General features: G+C 54.2%; 1 protein-coding gene across 2 annotated transcripts in view; it reads right to left on the bottom strand.

Moving 5' to 3' along the window:
- Positions 1-19,615, bottom strand: part of PPP2R2C (protein phosphatase 2 regulatory subunit Bgamma) — a 162,259-nt gene that overhangs the window by 1,933 nt on the left and 140,711 nt on the right. For both annotated transcript variants that reach the window (XM_052641729.1, XM_052641730.1), the window contains exons 7-8: positions 14,729-14,898; positions 8,990-9,081 (exon numbers count right to left, since the gene is read on the bottom strand). In XM_052641729.1, the coding sequence (XP_052497689.1) occupies positions 8,990-9,081; positions 14,729-14,898 (262 nt within the window). The remainder of the gene's footprint in view (positions 1-8,989; positions 9,082-14,728; positions 14,899-19,615) is intronic.

The raw sequence follows: 19,615 nt of genomic DNA, 5'->3' as shown, positions 1-19,615 counted from the left end.
TCCAACCAGTCCATCCTAAAGGAGCTCAGTCCTGGGGGTTCATTGGAAGGACTGATTTTGAAGCTGAAACTCCAGTACTTTGGCCACCTGATGCAAAGAGCTGACTCATTAGAAAAGACCCTGATGCTGGGAAAGATAGAAGACAGGAGGAGAAGGGGACGACAGAAGATGAGATGGTTGGATGGCATCACCGACTCAATGGACATGAGTTTGGGTAAACTCCGGGAGTTGGTGATGGACAGGGAGGCCTGGCATGCTGCGGTTCATGGGGTCGCAAAGAGTCAGACACGACTGAGCGACTGAACTGAACTGAACTGAACTGGACTGAACTCACCTGTGGAGCATCTCTCACGTCGGTCTCTGCTGGATGGGGGTGGCCTGGATGTGGGTTGGGGAGGGAGGCCCCTGCCTGGTCACTAACGCTGCTCAGGGAGAGGGGGCCCCCGGCAGAGGGCCGAGGGGAAGGTGACCTCTGTCTCCCTGTGTGAGAACACAGCTCCGTGTCTCCTTTCTCACTGATCGGTCTTGCCCTCTGAGTTCTGATTCTTCACAGAAAGGACATTTTCCTTGGCTTGGGGCCTGGCACGTCTGGGCCAGGGGCTCTCTTTTGGTTCCAGCCCACGAGTGGCTCCCTGCCCAGGCTGCGTGTTTTCTGGAGACGCCGTGCACCCATGACCTGCTGCCAGAGCCGCAACTGCAGTGTTAGTGATCGGCGCCACCTCCTCTTGACACCCAAACTCTCTCTGACCTCCTGTTCAGAGACGGGTGGGTGGGTGTTTGGGGGCCATGAGGATGCAACTCCCCTTGCACAAAGTGGCTCTTCCGAGGCTGTTCTGGGGGCATCCAGGCAGAAGGGGGCGAGGCTCACTACGGTCCCAGGAGGGGGCAGAGGGCACATGCCAACTGGGTGGTTGGATAAAAGGACTGTTCACACATGTTCTGGAAGGTTCTAAGGGAATCCAGGGAAAGTGCTGTGCCCAGGGACTGGTACATTTGTAGGTTTTGAAACCCACCCCCACCCCCTACCCCCAGGCCTGAGACATGAAGGGAGGGAGGAATCATAGGAAAGAGAGAGAGAAAGAACCAGAGACAGAGAAATCTGTGTGAAGGGGGCCGTCCTCTGAAGGAGGCTGTGTCCTAAGGGACACGGTTAGCCAAGATGACAGGGAACAGGGGGGATGAACGCTCCAGTCTCTCTTGCCACCCTCAGGCTCCTTCTAGTGTGCCCCATGGTTAAACCCAGCCAGAGGCCAGTGGGCACGCAGGCCTGTGGATGCCCCACAGGGTCATCCAGGCACAGTCTCTTAGGAGGAGGAGGGTGGAGATGGGAGCTGGAGGGGTCGGGGGTGGGGGACACTTCTGGGCTCACCTCGAAACAGTAATTCATCATCCACAGGCAAGCATCCACCTGTGCTTCCGTCTCCACACCAGGCGGGCGCTCTGGGGGCACGTGTGTCTTGTTTGAGTCCCCAGGGCCTGGCTTGGCCCTCCTAGGGGTAAATGGTCCTTGAAGGAAAGACAACCCCCAGCAACAGCCAACAGGAGCTGACCAAGCAGAGGACAACTCCCTCCTCCCAACCCATGAAGATTAAGGATGCATCAATGCTTTGTAAACCAAATGGACTGAAGGGCCAGAAGCTTCTCTTAGTCACGGCCAGACCTGCAGGTTCAGAACGTACCTGCCCCTCGTAGGTGTTAGTGCAATCAGTATCTGCTGAATGAATGAATGAATGAGTGAACAAATGACTGACCGAATGAATAAGCGAATGCCATGGAAGGGTCACTCACAGTTACAGCCACACTTGGAAGGAAAGCTATGACCAACCTGCTGCTGCCAAGTCGCTTCAGTCGTGTCCGACTCTGTGCGACCCCATAGACGGCAGCCCACCAGGCTCCGCCATCCCTGGGATTCTCCAGGCAAGAACACTGGAGTGGGTTGCCATTTCAAAAGCAGAGACATTACTTTGCCAACAAAGGTCAGGCTAGTCAAAGTTCTGGTTTTTCCAGGAGTCATGTATGGATGTGAGAGTTGGACCATAAAGAAAGCTGAGCACCGAAGAATTGATACTTTGGAACTGTGGTGTCAGAGAAGACTCTTGAGAGTCCCTCGGACTGCAAGGAGATCCAACCAGTCCATTCTAAAGGAAATCAGTCCTCAATATTCATTGGAAGGACTGATGCTGAAGCTGAAACTCTAATACTTTGGCCACCTGATGTGAAGAACTGACTCATTTGAAAAGACCCTGATGCTGGGAGATTGAAGGCAGGAGGAGAAGCGGACGACAGAGGATGAGATGGTTGGATACCATCACTGACTCAATGTACATGAGTTTGAGCAAACTCTGGGAATTGGTGATGGACAGGGAAGCCTGGCGTGCTGCAGTCCACGGGGTTGCAAAGAGTCGAACACAACTGAGCAACTGAACTGAAGTCTTAGAAAGGCATGAAATGCCCTGCTCAGTCCCCCTCCTCCCCCCACCCCCAATGGACAGGGGACAGACCAGGGGTGGGTGGGGCGGCTTCTCTGACACTATGTGGGGGAGCGATGGGGGTAGGGTGGGGCTGGCAGTCAAATGGTTCTCCTTTTAAAGAGACTCATCTAATCCCTGGAGGTGAAGGGAGGGTGGGTGGAGAATTCTAATGTACTTTCTGGCTCTATTCTTTTCTGTTTTAAAATCTTAATCGGTGTGAATAGATCTGAGTGTTGTTGAGACAATGAAATGACAAGCCCCTGGAGGTGCTGAGTGGGCGTAAGGAACCCACCCCTTCCAGGCCCGCTGGCTGCTGTTCGGTTGGTGGAGAAGGGTGCCCTCGGCGCCCTCCTTCCCAAAGTGGCCCCTCTTCTCTCCCTTGATGTCAGCTCACCCCGGAGAAGGCTGGGTGGGCTCCTATGTCACCTAAGTTATGACCCATGAGGCTTCCCGACAGTGTGACCCCTCCTCCCCCCCGCAGTGTGGGACAGGGAGTGGGCTGAGCCTGAAAGTGAAAGTGAAGTCGCTTAGTCGTGTCCGACTCTTTGCGACCCCATGGATGGTAGCCTACCAGGCTTCTCCATCCATGGGATTCTCCAGGCAAGAATACTGGAGTGGGTTACCATTTCCTTCTCCAGGGGATCTTCCTGACCCCAGGATCGAACCCGGGTCTCCCACATTGGAGGCAGATGCTTTAACCTCTGAGCCACCAAGACTCCCCCAAATCAGAGAGGATCTGGCACCTGAAAGTCACTGAAGCCAGAGTCCGGGTCTCTGGGGCTGACCTAGGGATCCTGGGTGTGCCAGTGGCTGCCCCTTGGGGTCCTGGCATGTGACCCTTGGCCAGGTCATCACCAAATGTTATTGCTGTTCAAGTCGCTAAATGGTGTCCGACTCTTTGTGACACCATGGACTGTAGCCCAACAGGCTCCTCTGTCCTCCACTGTCTCCTGCAGTTTGTTCAGATTCCTGTCCATTGCGTCAGTGATGCCATCTGACCAGCTCATCCTCTGCTGCTGAAATGCATTCATCACCGCAGTGCCTATCCCTTAACCAGTGGCTCTGCCAGCCGTGGCATGCCCGTGTTCAGGCTGGAGGACAGGGAGGAGGGTGGGGTGAAGTCAGCAGAGGGGCTAACCTACCACCCAGCGCCCAAGCGTCCCAAGGCCAGGGGATGGGACAGGGGAGCAGGGGGGTGCATGGACAGGTTGACCCTTGCCACCACAAGCAGATGCTCAGGGATGACCCCACAGAGCTTGGGAGGTGACACAGGGTACCGCTGCCCAGGTTGCACCCTCCGTTGCCCCTTCTTCCCGCCTCTCAGACACAGCAGGGCTATGAATGAGGAGAGCTGGGCAGGGGAGTGGGTGGCAGTGACCCGGGTCCCCTGTGGGTATGAGGAAGCCGGGCCAGAATCTCCATGTGCAGGACAGACAGCAGGGCAGTGAGCATGGCTGGGGTGGCTTGCAGGGCTGGGGAGAGGCCTAGACCCCCACCCAGGCAGCGCCTTCTGCCAGGAGCAGGAGGCAGAGGCAGGGAGGAGAGAGGGTGAGGTGGGCGAGGTGCCAATGTGCATGCATGTGTGTGTGTGTGTCGGGGGGCGTGGGGGGTGGGTATGCCTGTGCACACCTGCAGAGAGAATCCTCGGGCCTAGAGGTTACCAGCCAGGATGAACTCTGACCTCCATACCCCAGGGCAGCAATCCCACCAGGCCTGTCTGGCTCTGCAGACAAGAGTAGGCCTGCCCGGGATGCTGGCAGATGCCCTGTCACTGCCCCAGCTGGTGTGCACTGGTGTAGGGCTCTGCAGGCTGGGTCACAGGGCTGCCCTGTGCAGTTTTCCCATCTATAAAATGGGGTAACAAGGGACCCCAGCCGCTGGTGAGAATAGCCCCAGGAATGGATTAGATAATATGCTAAAATGCTTAGAACAGTGCGGGGGTCAGGAAATTCCACCTCCTCTTATGTATTAAATGCCAACAGGTATTCATGGTGCTAGAGGAGACTCTTGAGAGTCCCTTGGGCAGCAAGGAGATCAAACCAGTCAGTCCTTAAGGAAATCAACCCTGAATATTCATTGAAAGGGCTGATGTTGAAGTCACAGAGGATGAGATGGTCATGGCGTCACTGACTCAATGGACGTGAGTTTGAGCCAACTCTGGGAGATAGCAAAGGACAGGGAAGCCCAGCGTGCTGCCATCCATGGGGTCACAAAGAGCTGGACATGACTAAGTGGCAGAATGATGAACAACATTTATGGATTCTAACCATCCCTGTGGCCCACCTGTCTGACTAAGCGCCCAAGACTATGGAAGCAGAAGGAGGGAGTGGGTGACGGATCCCAGAGAAGGGTGCTGCCTGCTGAGGGGCTGGACTGGGGCCCTCACCCTTTCCTCTGTGCCTGCAGGGGCAAGAGAAGGGAGAAGGCAGCCCCCTGGTTCTCCAGGGAACACTTCATGGAACCCAGTGGGCACTGTCACACCACACCCACCCTTCCCCTGAGCCACCAGGGAAGGGAGAGTGAGATCATTAAAGTCATTTGCAACCCACACAGCTGCTAATCCTCCTTCCATTCAGGTGCGGGATCCAGAGGACACCCCTGGGGAGGAAGGAGACCCCCCCCCCCACACACACACCTGCAGAGGAAGGGGTCTCTTCCACCTCAGAACACCAGGTCCCAGCATCCTGCAAACCACGCCAGGTCAGACTGACCCATTGCTCCCCTTCTTAGGCATGCTCTAACACCCCAGAAGGTTCCTTTAACAGGGAAAAGGGGAGTCCCTGCCCTGGCTTGCATCTAAGCAAGTTGCTTCATCTCTTCCAGTCTTGTTTTCCTTGTCTGCACCTGAAGATCACAGCCTTGGCTGCCCTGGTCGTCAGCCTCTCTTATTTCCACTGGGAAAGACTCCTGCCCCATCCCTGTGGGGCTGGAGGGTCTGTCAATCATGATGCTCTACTGCCCCCTTCTGGCCAACTGTGGCATGCAACAGATCCTGTCCATGCTAAAATGGTGCAAAAGTGAGCATGTGACCCCAACAAAGCCAATCAGATCCTTCTCTGAGAATTCTTCCATATACCTAGAAGGGGAATTGTGGTCTAGAAGGACAAAGGAAGGGGGACTATTTGGGGTCACCATCCCCAACTGCAAAGGGGAGCCAGCCATAGTCAGGGAGGAATAACCTAGTGTGTAAGAAGCAGGGAGGCTCTGAGATGGGCGTGGACAGAGAAGAAATGGCCCCAAAGGTACAGCATGAGCTCTGAGATAGTCTTGCTGGAACTTATCAGAACAAACTTAGGCTTGCTTGTCTGATTCCTGCAATTGGAAGATGCTTAAAGTATTAGTCGCTCAGTCATGTCCAACTCTTTGAGACTCTGTGGACTGTAGCCTGCCAGGCTCCTCTCTCCATGGGATTCTCCAGGCAAGAATACTGGAGTGGGTTGCAATTCCCTTATCCAGGGGATCTTCTCAGCCCAGGAATTGAGCCTGGGTCTCCTGCATTGCAAGGAGATTCTTTACCATCTGAGCCACCGGGGAAGCTGGAAGATGCTTAGTTGACACAAACCCCTTTTTCCCAGGCAGAACGAATCAAGGAGAACTTCCTAGAAGAGATGGTATTTGTGGTGGGTCTTGAAGGCTCAGCAGGGTTCTTTAAGACAAGACAGACAACAGACCCATGTGTGCCAATCATTGGACCACCCGCTGCCAATACAGAGCATGGCCTTGCCAGGAGCGTCACACACAAGGTCTCATCCTCAAAGCAGCCCTTGGAAGATGTGGTTTATTCGAACCACTTTCCATGTGAGCAGACTCAGAGAGATCAGACTGCTTCGGAAAGATTGAAGGCAGGAGAAGAAGGAGGTGAAAGAGGATAAGACAGTTGAATGGCATCATTGACTCAATGGACATGAGTTTGAGCAAACTCTGGGAGATAGCGAAGGACAGGGGAGCCTAGAGTGCTGCAGTTCATGGGGTTGCAAAAGTCAGATACGACTGAGTGACTGAACAACAGCAACAATTAAGCAAGTAGCTGGAGACTGGTAGAGGGTGGTCTGGGAATGCAGGGTGTCGGACCCCCAAACCTCTGCTCTTTCCTGTCCCCTGGGCTGCCCATTCGGGTTTTGCTGGAGTTGGGTAAGAGGCGCTGTGAGCGTTATCAGATGTCCACTAGCTGCCTCGTATACAATCGGGATGCTGGAAGTTTCCCATTAACATAAGAAGGACAGAAAATGCTGAGCTATGGGATTCAGAAGGTTGGCTTTGGTCTGCAAGGGTGGGGGCCCTGAGGGGCAGTACTTGCTTCTCCCCTTAGCCTCTGAGCTCTTGGAAGGCAGGGATCAGGCTTTATTTATCTTGGGATCCTCCTCTATGGGCTTTCCTGGAGGCTCAGACAGTAAAGAATCTGTCTGCAGTGCAGGAGACCCAGGTTCAATCCCTGGGTCAGGGAGATCCCCTGGAGAAGGGAATGGAAACCCACTCCAGTATTCTTGCCTGGAGAATTCCACGGACAAAGGAGCCTGATGGGCTACAGTCCATGGGTCGAAAAGAGTCAGATGCAACGGAGTGACTGACACACACACACACATACACCTCCTCTATGGGGCTTGCTGGGCTCATAGGATGCTTTCGATGAAGTGGAAGGAAGCTGCACATCCCTTTACCTTCCAGGAGGTCAACAGTCATTGACTGGACACTCTTGAGGCTTTAACTCAGGGGCTTAGAATGGGCTGAGGTACAGTCCCACTTCCAGGGGCACTCCAACCAGTGGGAAAGAGGCAAGGTGAAAATGTGTAATAAATGCAAAGACACAGAAGGAAAACCCAGGAGGCTGGGGGTGTCGAGATGGAGAGGAACACCCTGAGGGCTTCCTGGGGGAGGTGGCCTTGGGTTGAGTCAGTCATTTGAAGTGACAGCAGGAGTGAGCCAGGTATAATGCGGTCAGGGTTCCAGAGGGGTAGGAGCAGAGTAGGCTGTGGAGGTGGGTGGCAGGGACTGCCAGGGCTGGGGTGGCAGGCATGGCAGGAAGAGGTGGGTGAGAAGCAGGACAGCTGAGCTGCAGGCTGGGCCCCTGAAAGACAGGAAGAGAAGGCGGCTCCCATCTCTGGAAGCCCGGCATTCACTGTTCATGGCTGCCCCCTGGTGGTGACATGGAGGAAGGGCGGGCAATGGTCACGATCAGGAGGGAGCCCAACACCGGCAGACAGACAGACACACACGCACGGAGCAGTGTTGGGATCCCCTTTTCCAGTAGCAAGTCTGTCTTCTGAGACTCTAATAGACTCCCAGACCTGCTGCCAGTGTTCACTGGGGGACCCCCAATGTGTCAGCCTGGGTGCAGGCCCCCTGAGGGAGCGCCGTGTCCCTCGGACCCAGCAGCATCGGCCCAGTCCCAGGCCAGGGCCTCCACCTGCTTTTCTAAGCATCCTTCACTGGACCCCCTGTGCCCACCATTCCAGTCCGTATGAGAGCACTGTCCACGTGGAGACCCCTCAGCCAGGTGAGCCCCAGGATGTTGGCAGCAGCTTTAGGGGGTCCTCCACCCCTGGATACAGCAGGTTGGTCCCACTTGGGGCCAGCCTGCTCCAAGGGTGCCCTTCAAGTCTTGTCCCTGTGGTTCTGCCACTCCCCCCACCGGCCTTCCCTGACGGTCCCAAGGGGCCTGTGCTCATAGCCACACAGCATCACAGCACAGAGGTTCTCACAGGACCACGGCGATGCCAGCCACACTTAGAGCCCAGCCTTCTTATGGCCGGACGCTTGGGACTGATGGAGTCCACACCCCTGGATGCACCCGAGTGGAGGGCTGCCGGCTTGCACCCTGTCCCTTCTCACCCATCACAGCCCTGCTCTGGTTGTGAAGTGTGACGGGTGACGTGCTGACGTCCCGGCCCAGTGTGGTTTTCATCCCCGTGTGGTCTGGTTACCCAAGTCCCTGCCCTGGACCTTCCCTGTCCACGCTTGCCCTGGGCTGAGCCAGGTGATGGGGAAACAGGAACTCAAGTCAGGCTCAGGATCATTTCCCAGGTGGGCAGGGCTGTGAGGGGCGGGTACACCTGTGGAAGCCCCCTTGTCCCAGAAGATGCAGGAGCTGGAAGCGCCCTCTGGAGCCCCTGTGGGCCGGAAGCAGAAGCCATAATAGCTGGAGGCGGGTGTAGACCAGTGGCTAAAGCCTTCTGCCCCACAGGGGACGTGGCACTAATATACCCCTCACCCTTGACAACCTGGGGAAGAGGCTGCATGGTGAGGCACCCAGAATTGTCTGAAGATGCTTCTACTACTGTTCAGGAGAATGGGGCTCCAAATGGATGTAGTTTCATAATGTGAAGCTTCATTTCCATCCTCGAACTTGAGAGCCCAGAGCTTGAGCCTGTCTACAAGGAAGGCTGGGGCTCCTTGGAACACCTTGATTCATTTGGCTGGATAACAGGGAATTCTGGCCCCACCTACCCACCCCCCCCGCCCCGCCCCACGCCAGATCAGCAACTGGGCCCACAGGGCAAAGGTCCAAGGTCTGAGGTTACCTGTCACTTCCATTCCAGGCACATTCGAACTTGTCAAAAATGCAGTCGTTCTCATACAGGGAACAGAGTTTGCTCCGAAGGTAATCATGGACCTGGTGGGAGAAGGGAACGATGGGGTGACTCAAGGGGGTGCCTGGAGAGTCCTGGTCCCCTCTCCATGAGGAGGGTCTCACTGAGCAGGGCTGTGCCCTCCGGGGTCTGGATGGCACTCCTGACTCAGCCCTGATCACTGGGAAGGGTCCACAGCCTGGCACACAGCCAACCCCTGAGCTGTGGCCAGACAGGGGACAGTCACAGTGACGAAGGGAACCACTTCCCGGCTCTGCCCCTCCCTGGCTGTGTGACCCTAGACAGTGACTTTACCCCTCTGAGCTGTGGTCTGTTCCCCCTTAAAGTGATAAGAGCGCACACCTCATGTGCTGTTCTGGGATCAAATGTAAGTGATGGGAGTCGGGTCTTGTCCTCTGGGGACAATAGTCACCATGAGCACACTGGTGACCATCATGGAGAAAAAGAGGATGCTCACACAGGCCTCTCAAGTGTGATCTCAGTAGGCGCTATCTGTCCTGTTTATAGATGAGGCACTGAAGCTCAGAGAGGTTAAGTAACTGGCCTGAAGTCACACAGCTTACAAGGGGAAGAGCAGGATGCTCTCCCAGGGTAACCTGACACCATAGGAGAGTTGGTGACCCGATCGTGCAAGCTCTGTGCCCACGGGGCCTCCTGCGTGCCAGCTCTCTTCAGGGACATGGTCCTGGCCTCTGGGTGGGGGGAGTGCACGCGTGCTCAGTCAAGTCTGACTCTTGGCGGCCCCATAGACTGTGCGCCAGGCTCCTCTGTCCATGGAATTTTCCAGGCAAGAATACTGGAGGGGGTTCCATTTCCTACTGCAGGGGATCTTTCCCATCCAGGGATCAAACCTACGTCTTTTGTGCTCTCTACATTGGCAGGCGGGTTCTTCTACCACTGAGTCACCTGGGTGGGGGAGGGGCAGGTAAATGGGTAACATGAAGCCTGAACGCCTGGCTCTGTGTGTCTTCATGACCCAGGAGAGTCACTTAGCTGCCTAGAGCCTCAGGTTTCCTGTCTGAAAAGGGGTCATGAGATCCCTCCCCTGGAGAAGAGTGTGAGGATTCCAGGAGACGGATGCAGGGCAAAGCACCGGGGAGCTATCTGTGACCCCAGTTACCTACAGAGGGATGGAGAGAAAGAAATGTCCAACTCCTGCTAGGCAGTGACGGTGGAGGGGGGAGGAAAAAGCAGGTTTTCATTCTCTTCTGTCTGGGAATCTCTTATTCATCTTTAAAAACTCAGCTTTAGAGGAGGTGCCCTCCTCTAGCAGAGCTTCCCAGGTGGCACTAGTGGTAAAGAACCCACCGCTCCACCCCACCAATGCAGGAGACGCTAGAGGCATGGGTTCAATCCCTGGGTCTTAGAAGATCCCCTGGAGAAGGGAATGGCTACCCACTCCAGTTATTCTTGCCTGGAGAATCCCATGGACAGAGAAGCCGGGTGGGCTACAGTCCACGGGGTTGCAGAGAGTCGGACACAACTGAGCGGCTGAGCACACTGAACGCCTCCTCTGACAGCCTCCCTGGATTTCCCCAGGCTACACATCTCTGTCTGACTCTTTCCTTGGGGCACCAGAGGCTCTTGACCTGACTTTGTGTTTATGTTGACCCCACAGCCTAGAAGTTTCTTTCTTTTCTTTTTGTCTCAGAATCAATTTTAATTATTTTTATTTTTCCATGATTGTGATTTTGTTGTTGTTTCCAGGCAGCTTTTCTTTATTTATTTTTAACTGAAGGATAATTACTTTACAATATTGGCTTGATTTCTGCCAGACTGGAAGGTTCTTAACCCAGGACTTCCTCAGGCCTTGGCCAACACACCCCTCCCCAGAGAAGGTTCTCTGCCCGCCCCGCCCACAAAGCTTGCTCTCCCGTCCTTATCTTCCCATCTGACCTGCGCTCTTGTTTTAAATTCTGTCCATAGGCTGACGTCACCCAGATGTTTCTCTCCAGCCAGGATCTCTCTCCCAGAAGCCCACACTGGACTGTCTAGCTGTCTACAACGGTGGGCCAGAAAGCCCTTAAGGCCGAGCACGGCTGAACCCTGGTCGTCCTTCTATCTCTCATCCTTCCACTGGTACAAAGGCTACAAATGACCATGTTTTTCCTTATCTCTCACACCGACATTCAGCTTGTCCAGGATTCACAGTGATCCGGAGCCAGTCCCTCTCGCCACATCTGTCCTATGCTGCCAGCCTGCTCCAAGCACCCCCACCCAGCTTATTGCAAAAGCCCTCCTGGTAGCTCTGTGTCTGCTCCCCACGCCCCGCAGCCTCGGTCTATCTTATAGGCAGCGAGAGGGATTCCTTGGAAACTAAGCTGGACCATGTCATGCCTCTACTCAAAACCATCCAGGGCACACAAGGCCCCCTGGTCACCTCTCTGGCCTAAGGCTTTTCTTCCCTCCCATAGGCTAACTCTGCTCCAGCCGGCTCCTCACCATTCCTTGCGTGCACTAACCGTGTTCCTGCCTCAGGGCCTTGGCACTTGCTGTTCCCGCCCCTGGGAACACCCTCCCTGCAGAGGGCTCATGCCCTTACTTCTCCTAGGCTCCAGCACGCCTGTTTCCTCTGCTGCAGCCTCTGGTTTATTTGCCATCCTTTGGGAAGCCTGTGACTATTTCACCTGCTTGTTTGCTTGATTTCTGGGCATCTTTCCTGCTGGAATGGATGTCCCTCCGGCAAGACCTATTTGTCTCGTTCCCCAACAACTTCCCAGTGCAGTGCAGAGGGCCTGGCACATCACAGGGCCTCAATACAGTTTTTAAAAAGTGAACGAGTGGTATTAGAGGCAACTGGAAATGGCGTGGCTGGGCTCCCCAGGTGGGCCACTTGTCTGAAAGAAGGAGCACGGTGCCTCCCCAAGCCTTTCCCCTTTCTCCACTCTGCTTCCGTAATAGCCCTCGGTGACTCTCCTACAGTGTGTGTCTGTGGCCTGGGGTCTCCTGACCCACGGGCACACCAAGCTCAGGTTCACTGTGTTCCTGTCGGCTGGGACCCTGGAGGGTGAGGTGGTGGCTCCTACCCTCCCTCTGAGCCCAGGGTCTACTGGGGCACGGAACACCGGCCCGGGGTGTGGAGCGACTAAGATGAATGGGATAAACGGTGCCTGGCCTCATCCCTGGCCACAGACTGTGGGGTGCTCACGTTTGCCTGCCAGGCTGGCATGTGTGTGTGCTCCATGCAGTCACGGCAGCCTCACTGATGCACTCGTCCAAACACACGTGCTCTTGTCTCCTGCACACTGAGTGCCTCCCGCCCTCTGGTGGCAGGGTAAGGAAGGGCGTGGGCTCTGGTGTAAGGAAGATGTGAGCACCGATCTAAGGTCCGTTGCTTGCTACTCTACCACCACAGATATGCCATTTAGCTCAGTTTTCTCCAAATAAAATGGGATCGAGAGAACACCGTCTCCACCTCCCAGGGCAGCAGGGAGGCTTAGAAGAGGAAAGTGTGCCAAGGTCTTTGATCAACGCAGCATGTGCTGAGGGCTGGCTGACTCAACACCCCTTTCTCCCTGCCTTCTTCAACCACAGAGGCCATAAAGCTACTAATTTTCCCAGTTTGGTCATGGGCTCATCCTAGCCAAGGAGTTGAAAGAGGTCTTCTGAGGAGTGTTCTGGAAAAGCTTTTGAGTTCCTGATAAAATATGCCACAGATCCAACCAGCACAGCCTTTCACATGTCCTCTTATTTTCCTGCCTGGAAGGTTGGCATCGTTCCTGGAGTTGTGGCAGCTGTTTTCCCACCATGAGGTATCACTCAGGAAGGTAGAAAACCAACATCATGCAAATGATGGGGAATTAAATCACCAAAGCAGCTGCCGGGATACTGAATGGGGCAGGAAGCTGCTCACTCTTCTGGGACACTCCAGCTTCTCTAAAGAGAGAAAGGCTCTTATCTAGTCAGTGCTGCAAGTCAGCCAAACACAAATCTGCAATACATTATTTCCAGTGCACAGCAACTAAAGACATTAGGTACTATGTTGGTTTTATGTAGCTATTACTATTTTAGAATCAAGAGGTCAGTGGGGCCAGAAGCCAAGCAACCAGCTTTGGGCTTTGTCCTCGAGAGCAATGATTCTCCTGCTTTATTGGGTCCTCATGTGCTTTGAGAATCTGAAGGCTCTGGACCGTCCCCCTCCCCGCCCCCGCCAAAATGCTCATATTCAACATCTAGTTTCAGGGTCTGTGGGCCTTTGCTGCCTCTAAGGACATGAAAGGCTGATGCGAGGGGAGGTGCTAAGGGAGTTGGAACACTCATGTCCCTGGACAGGCTCTAGGAAGACATCAGAATGGTCATCCCCACAGGCCTGAGCAGGGGTTATGTCATTCCTGCCCCAATCTCTGACCCCTGCACTCCTGAGGGTCGGAGGAGGAGCTGATCTATTCCTGGGCTGTGCCATGGGAGCAGGAGGCCTGCCTGGGTCAGAACTGGAGGGAGTGGCAGGACTTCTGGTAAACATATGTGGCTAACAAAGGAGCCCTTTCATGAATCCATTGTCCTGAGGAAGCCGGGGGGGCGGGCGGGGGGAGGGTGCACCAGAACCTTCTGAGACATTGTTGTGAGCATGATGCTGCCAGGAGCATACGTGTCCAAGGTCAGACTCTGAACCCCAATCCTCCCCTCTCAGCTCTGTGCCCCTTCCCAGTGGGGCCCCTCCCTCTCCTGGGACATGCTGCACCCCTGGCCTTGGCACGATGGAGGACAGGGAAGGGGCCTGTAGGGCTCCCATCGGGGCTCCGGGTCTGTCACTGCCCAGCTGTGAGGCAGCTCCCCATATCATCACCTCTCAGTACCCCAGGTTCCTTCCTGCCAAATGGGGCCCATGGTGCCCTCTTCTGAGGGGCAGTAAGGAATAGAGGTGACAAGTGTAGGTGGCACCCTGTGTGCACCTGATGCTTGCTGACACTAAGAATTTGGCTGGGTCTTCTGATGAGGTCTTTTCCCACTCTTATCTGCATGACTGAGCCCTACAAGGTTCAGAACAAATGTCACCTCCTCCAAGAAGCCTTCCAGATTGCCCCAGCTAGAAACATAACTGGAGCAGCTATAAACCAGTCCTATATTTTTACCAAATTGTAATATCACATGAATTTTGTCTTTCATTCCCTCATATATATGGATGAATCATAGCAGAAAAAGAACAAACAACTTTCCAGGCAGGTGTCCCAGGCTTCATCCTATAGGCCTGGCTGAAAAAGCCGGTCCTGAAGATTTAGAAATGTACCAAGCTCCCATTTCACCACTGCATCACCAGCTAAGGATGCTCCCTGGGAAAAGGCAGTGCTTAACCTGCCTTAATGGTAGGACTGCAGACACTGGCTACAGGGGAGGGAAGCCATCGTCTGCACCCTCAAATTGAGCCCAGTGTGAGGTTCATCTTTGTCCTCTGGGGCCTGAACTGAAGGCCTAGTCACAGCCCTGCTTCTGAGCAGGAGCCAGTAAGCAGAGGATCCTCAGCGCCCTGTGAGGCGAGGCTGAGCTTGCCCCTGGGCTGAGCTATGTGAGATGAGCTGCCTGATTTCTTGAGCCTCAGTGTCTTCACCTGCAAAATGGGCTGATGAAAGCCACTGATAGCTGGGAAAGCCCCTCCGTGCAAAAGCACAGGGAAGGGCTGGGGGTCTCCCACCCACAGAAGGGCTCCCAGGTTTTCCAGGTCGCGGCGCCCACCTGGTAGGTCTCTATGGGCCGCGCCTCCATGTTCAGGTCCCAGACCTTGACCGTGAGGTAATCGCGGGTGAGCATGTACCGGCCGCTGTGACTGAACTTCACGTCTGACACGGAGGAAATGATTTCCGAGAAGAAGGAGCGGTTACTGGGGTCCTCAGGCTCTTCAAATACTGCGGAGACAGAAACAACCAGGTCACTGGGCTGCTCCCGCCTGTGAGGATTCGAACAACAGACGGCTCCGTTTCCGCCCTGGGCTCATGCAGTCGTTTATTCATTCATCAAACCTATAACTAAATACTGCCAGGCACAGGCCCAAATGAATCCTCCAAGTGGGGAAGAACTAGCTCTTGGAACAGTATTTATGGAGATTTACTCTGATCCAGATTCTGTGCTGAACTTTCCCAAACATGAGCTTATCTAATCCCCCAACACTTTGGCCACCTGATGCGAAGAACTGACTCATTGGAAAAGGTCCTGATGCTGAGAAAGATTGAAGGCAGGAGGAGAAGGGGATGACAGAGGATGAGATGGTTGGATGGCGTTACCAACAAGAGGGACATGAGTTTGAGTCAACTCCAGGAGTTGGTGATGGACAGGGAAGCCTGGCGTGCTGCAGTCCATGGGGTCGCAAAGAGTCACACACGACTGAGCGACTGAACTGAACTGAATCCCCCAATAAAAATGTCAGGTCGGTACCATTAATATTCCCGTCTTATAGCCAAAGAAACAGGCATGGATGGTTAAAAGCCATGCCGGAGGTCTCAGAGCTGCAGTCGCGGTGCTCACTGTGCTGCTCTCTGCTGCCTCCTGCTGGCGATTCTGAACTCCAGGACCGTGGGGCATCCGAGCATCCTGGAAGGTGCTGGGCCACGCTCTGGACCAGGTGGGGCACCCTGTGCGGTTCTAACTGGCTCAGGGGCCTCTGTTCCTGGTGTGCTGGGCACACATGGCCGAATTCCACTCTAAGGTGTGTTGTTTGGCTGCCCCAGGGGTTGCAGCAAAATCAGATCTTGCCGCCACAAGTACAACCTGTGAGTCCCGTTGGCCTCCCACCTCCCATATTACTGCAGGCCCACTGCTCCAAACAGGACGTTGCTTTCCTGGCCCCTGAAGGCGAGAGCTTCCTGCCCCTACCAGACATCCCAGAGCTGGGTCCCCAAGCAGTGTCCCCTCCCTGCCGTCTCTGTAACCAGGCCTTCCTGACACACAGAGGTCCCTGTGCAGCGGGATGAGCTCTTCCAGGCTCAGATCTGTTGCTGGCTGTCGTACCAGTTTGCCGACCAACAGCCTCACTGGCCAATCAGACCCTATAGTGGCCCTGGTCCTGCGGCAGGATGGACCATATGGTCCCTGATGACCAAGTAGGACCTGGGCTGTGGATGGCCCTGGGCTCAGGGAAGAGGATGGGGTGGTGGGTGGGCAGCCATATCCAGCCAGTCTAGAAGGACTCAAACGTTTGATGACCTGTCCAGCTGTCCCCACGGGGCACCAACTGGGTGAATGTTCTGCCTGCTGGCCTGCTATGAGCCTCCAGGCTTCAAACAGGGAGCACAAGGTTGACCACGTGTCCCCAGAGGCTCACCAGAGTGCCCCATTTACTGGTGCCTTTTCTATGGGGACGTCCCGTACGCCACTTGCCAGGTCTGTCCCAGCCCCTTACACCCCATCTGGGAACCCAGTTTCCCACTTGTCCAAGGTAGACACTGCTCCTGCCTTTCCCAGAAATACAGCCCCTGCCCAGATTCCCCTCTGCAGGGTGGCAGGGAACGTTTCAAGGCCAATCTGATGGTCTCGTTGCTCACGTCTGCAGGCATGCATTCGTTCTCTCCGTTAGCCAGTCCATGCTGAGTGCCCACCATAACCAGGCACTGCTTGAGAGCCTGGGGTGCTGCACTGAGCAAGGCCCCCACGCTACCGGGGCCCCCATTCTCCTCCCAAAGACGGACCGTGAAGCTCAGTGACATGCAATACTGTGGGGGCAGTGGTGAGTGCTGGGAGGAAAGACAAAGCAAGTGAGGATACAGGGAGAATGACGGGCTGGTGATTTGAATGGAAAGGGCCTCTATGGGAGAGAGCATCTGAGCAGAGATGTGAATGAAGTGAGATACCAGGGAGAACTCCAGGCAGAAGTCATATCATGTGCAAAGGCCCTGGGGCAGCGATGAGCTGAAGGCCAGGGAAATTGAGAAAGGCGTGAGCCTGGAACTGTAAAGCAGGGGAAGGGCATCATCCCACAGGCAATGGGAAGACACAGCAGGGCTTGGAGAGAGGGTGGGCAAGGCGAGCTGTGGGTTTCTCCAGGATTTTGCTCCCTGTGGTGGTGAGGAGACCTCCTGGTGGGTCACCTTTAGCCTCTAAAACCTCTGGATTTTGACTGGTCATCTCACATAATTGTGTTTTGTACCTGGTAATAGTAATTAAACTGACACCTTGATTTCTGCAGATATCAACATTCATAATGTTTCTTTGTTAAGCCCCAAATTAAATCAATGACATTTCCCTCTTCTCTCAGATGCATGGAGTAAAGGAAAAAAAAATTCAATACTGATTCCCTACTTAGACTAAAGCAGTGAGATTCTGTATTGTCTTTAAATGAACAGGGATATGGACCTAATATTTGGGGGCAAGGGGGCAGATGGATTTAAAGAAGTGTACCCTTAACTCTCAGCAGGGACCACTCTCTTAGGGTGGTGCCCTGTACTTCCCCAGGTATGTGGCAGGAATTCTCTCTCGATTGAATCAGCATCTCTGCTGCGAGGGGTCAGACAGAAGGTAAGATATAAAAGCATGGAGAGTAGTATTGAAACATAGTCATTGGGCTTCCCAGGGGGTGCTAGTGGTAAAGAACCCATCTGCCAATGCAGGAGACATAAAGAGACCCGGGTTCGATCCCTGGGTCAAGAAGACCCCCTGGAGGAGGAAATGGCAACCCACTCCAGTATTCTTGCCTGGAGAATCCCTTGGGCAGAGGAGCCTGGCAGGCTATGGTGCACAGGGCTTCAAAGAGTCAGATGTGACTGAGGCGACTTAGCATGTACGCTACCATATGTAAAACAGACAGCCGGCGGAAGTTTGCTGTGTGATGCCAGGAACCCAAAGCCAGTGCCCTGGTGCAACCTAGAGGGGTGGGGGAGGTGAGAGGGAGGTTTAAGAGGAGGGCGTGCATGTATGCCTGCGGCTCGTTCACGTTGACGTATGACAGGAACCATTACAATATTGTAAAGCAACTATCATTATCCTCCAATTAAAAGTAAAATAAAAAAAATTTTTTAAATATATAAAGCATAAAGTGGGGTCTGTCTCTTGCACCCCAACTTTGTACCCCTTGCCTGCCTCCCTGGTTCCCTCTGGCCTCCACCCAAACCACGAGGTCTGGTCCAGCTCACTGCACTTCCACCTCCCAGAGCTCCCATGCCCTGTGGGAGTTTGGTGACCTACAGGGGCCAGAATCACAGAGAAGCATCCATACGGGATGTCACAGGGCCATGGCTGTGTCTTCTGCCAGCTTTAAGGAGCACAGAGCCACAAAAGTCAAAGGCTGAGAGGATGATCGAATCCATAGTTGAAGACAGAAGCTCCCAACAGCCCACGGCAACCTCAGTTCTGGCTGTCCGTGGGCATTTCTGATGGTTTGTTGTAAGCACAAAAGCACCAGAACTGAAAAAGATTAGTGGGAAGGGGTATTAACAAGCCTGAGAAAAGTTATACAGATAAGCTCTCAGCTTTCTTTTCAAACATTTCTATGACATTGTTTTGTTGCTGTTATTTTAATGTGTTTTAAAAATTCATTCTTATTGGAGTACAGTTGCTTTACAAGTTTCTACCGTACTGCAAGGTGAATCAGCTATACATACACATATAGCCCCTCTTTTTTGGATTTCCTTCCCATTTACGTCACCCCAGAGCACCAAGTAGGGCTGAAATTTTCAATACAACTATTTTTGTTGTTGTTGTTGTTGAAAGACTGCAGAATCTTCTGTATCAATCCCCACCCCTACCCCCACAGCCTGAACATCCCCAGGGCATTAATAAGAGACAAGGGGATCTCCCTTCTGATTGACAGAATCACTGAGGACATTTTACAGTAATTATTGCAACAAGAGTTTAAAGAAGCGCATCCCAGAGTGCGGCAGGCTCCATCACACCTTCTCTCCCCTGCCCTGATTATTTTAAAGTTGAGAGGCTCTGGAACAGCAGACACCCATGTCTCATCCTTTTTTAAACACTAATGTTGCATAATGAAGGCTCCTGTGGCCCTAGCTGGTTCCCTGACAACCACGCCCTCCCCTCTGGGTGTCGCCGCTGTCACACATTGGAGAGGCGTGAGGAGCCCCCTGCCTGTCACGCTTGCCTGAGTGAAGAAAGGGACCCTGGGGAGGTTCTGAAGCACCTGGGATGCAAGAAAAGGGAAGTGAAACCTGAGGTGGTGGCCTGCCTCATACACAACTCGGACGTGTCCTTCTTCTGCTTAAAGCCCTTTATGGCTCCCAGTGCCCACAGGTCCAAGGTGCAAGCTCCCACATGTAGCCAACAAAGCTCCTGCCTAATTGGGCTCTGCTGCTCCAGTCTCATAAACCCAAATTCCCCTCCTGCAGCCACATGCAGACCCCCATTCCCACCAGGGTCCCAGGGCCTTGAATAGGGTGAGGCAAGCAGAACCCGAGGGCAGGCACCACATTGAACAGCTCACTCTTGGGGTCGCCTGAAATGAATGTCTCCTTCCATGGCATGACTTAGGCATCTCACTTGCCTTATCCTAGCCCTTGCCCTGCCATATACTAGGCAGCAGAGTGGCCAAGCTCTGTGTGACTTCAGGCAAGCCCCTTAACCTCTCTGAGCCCAAGTTTCCTCACCTGGGGGACAAGCATGGTGAGACCTCCAGAGGTA

The sequence above is a fragment of the Budorcas taxicolor genome, chromosome 6 (genome assembly GCF_023091745.1).
Source record: "Budorcas taxicolor isolate Tak-1 chromosome 6, Takin1.1, whole genome shotgun sequence".
NCBI classification, from domain to species: domain Eukaryota; kingdom Metazoa; phylum Chordata; class Mammalia; order Artiodactyla; family Bovidae; genus Budorcas; species Budorcas taxicolor.
Note: the sequence above shows the minus strand (reverse complement) of the source record. Positions and strands in the feature narration are given on the sequence as shown.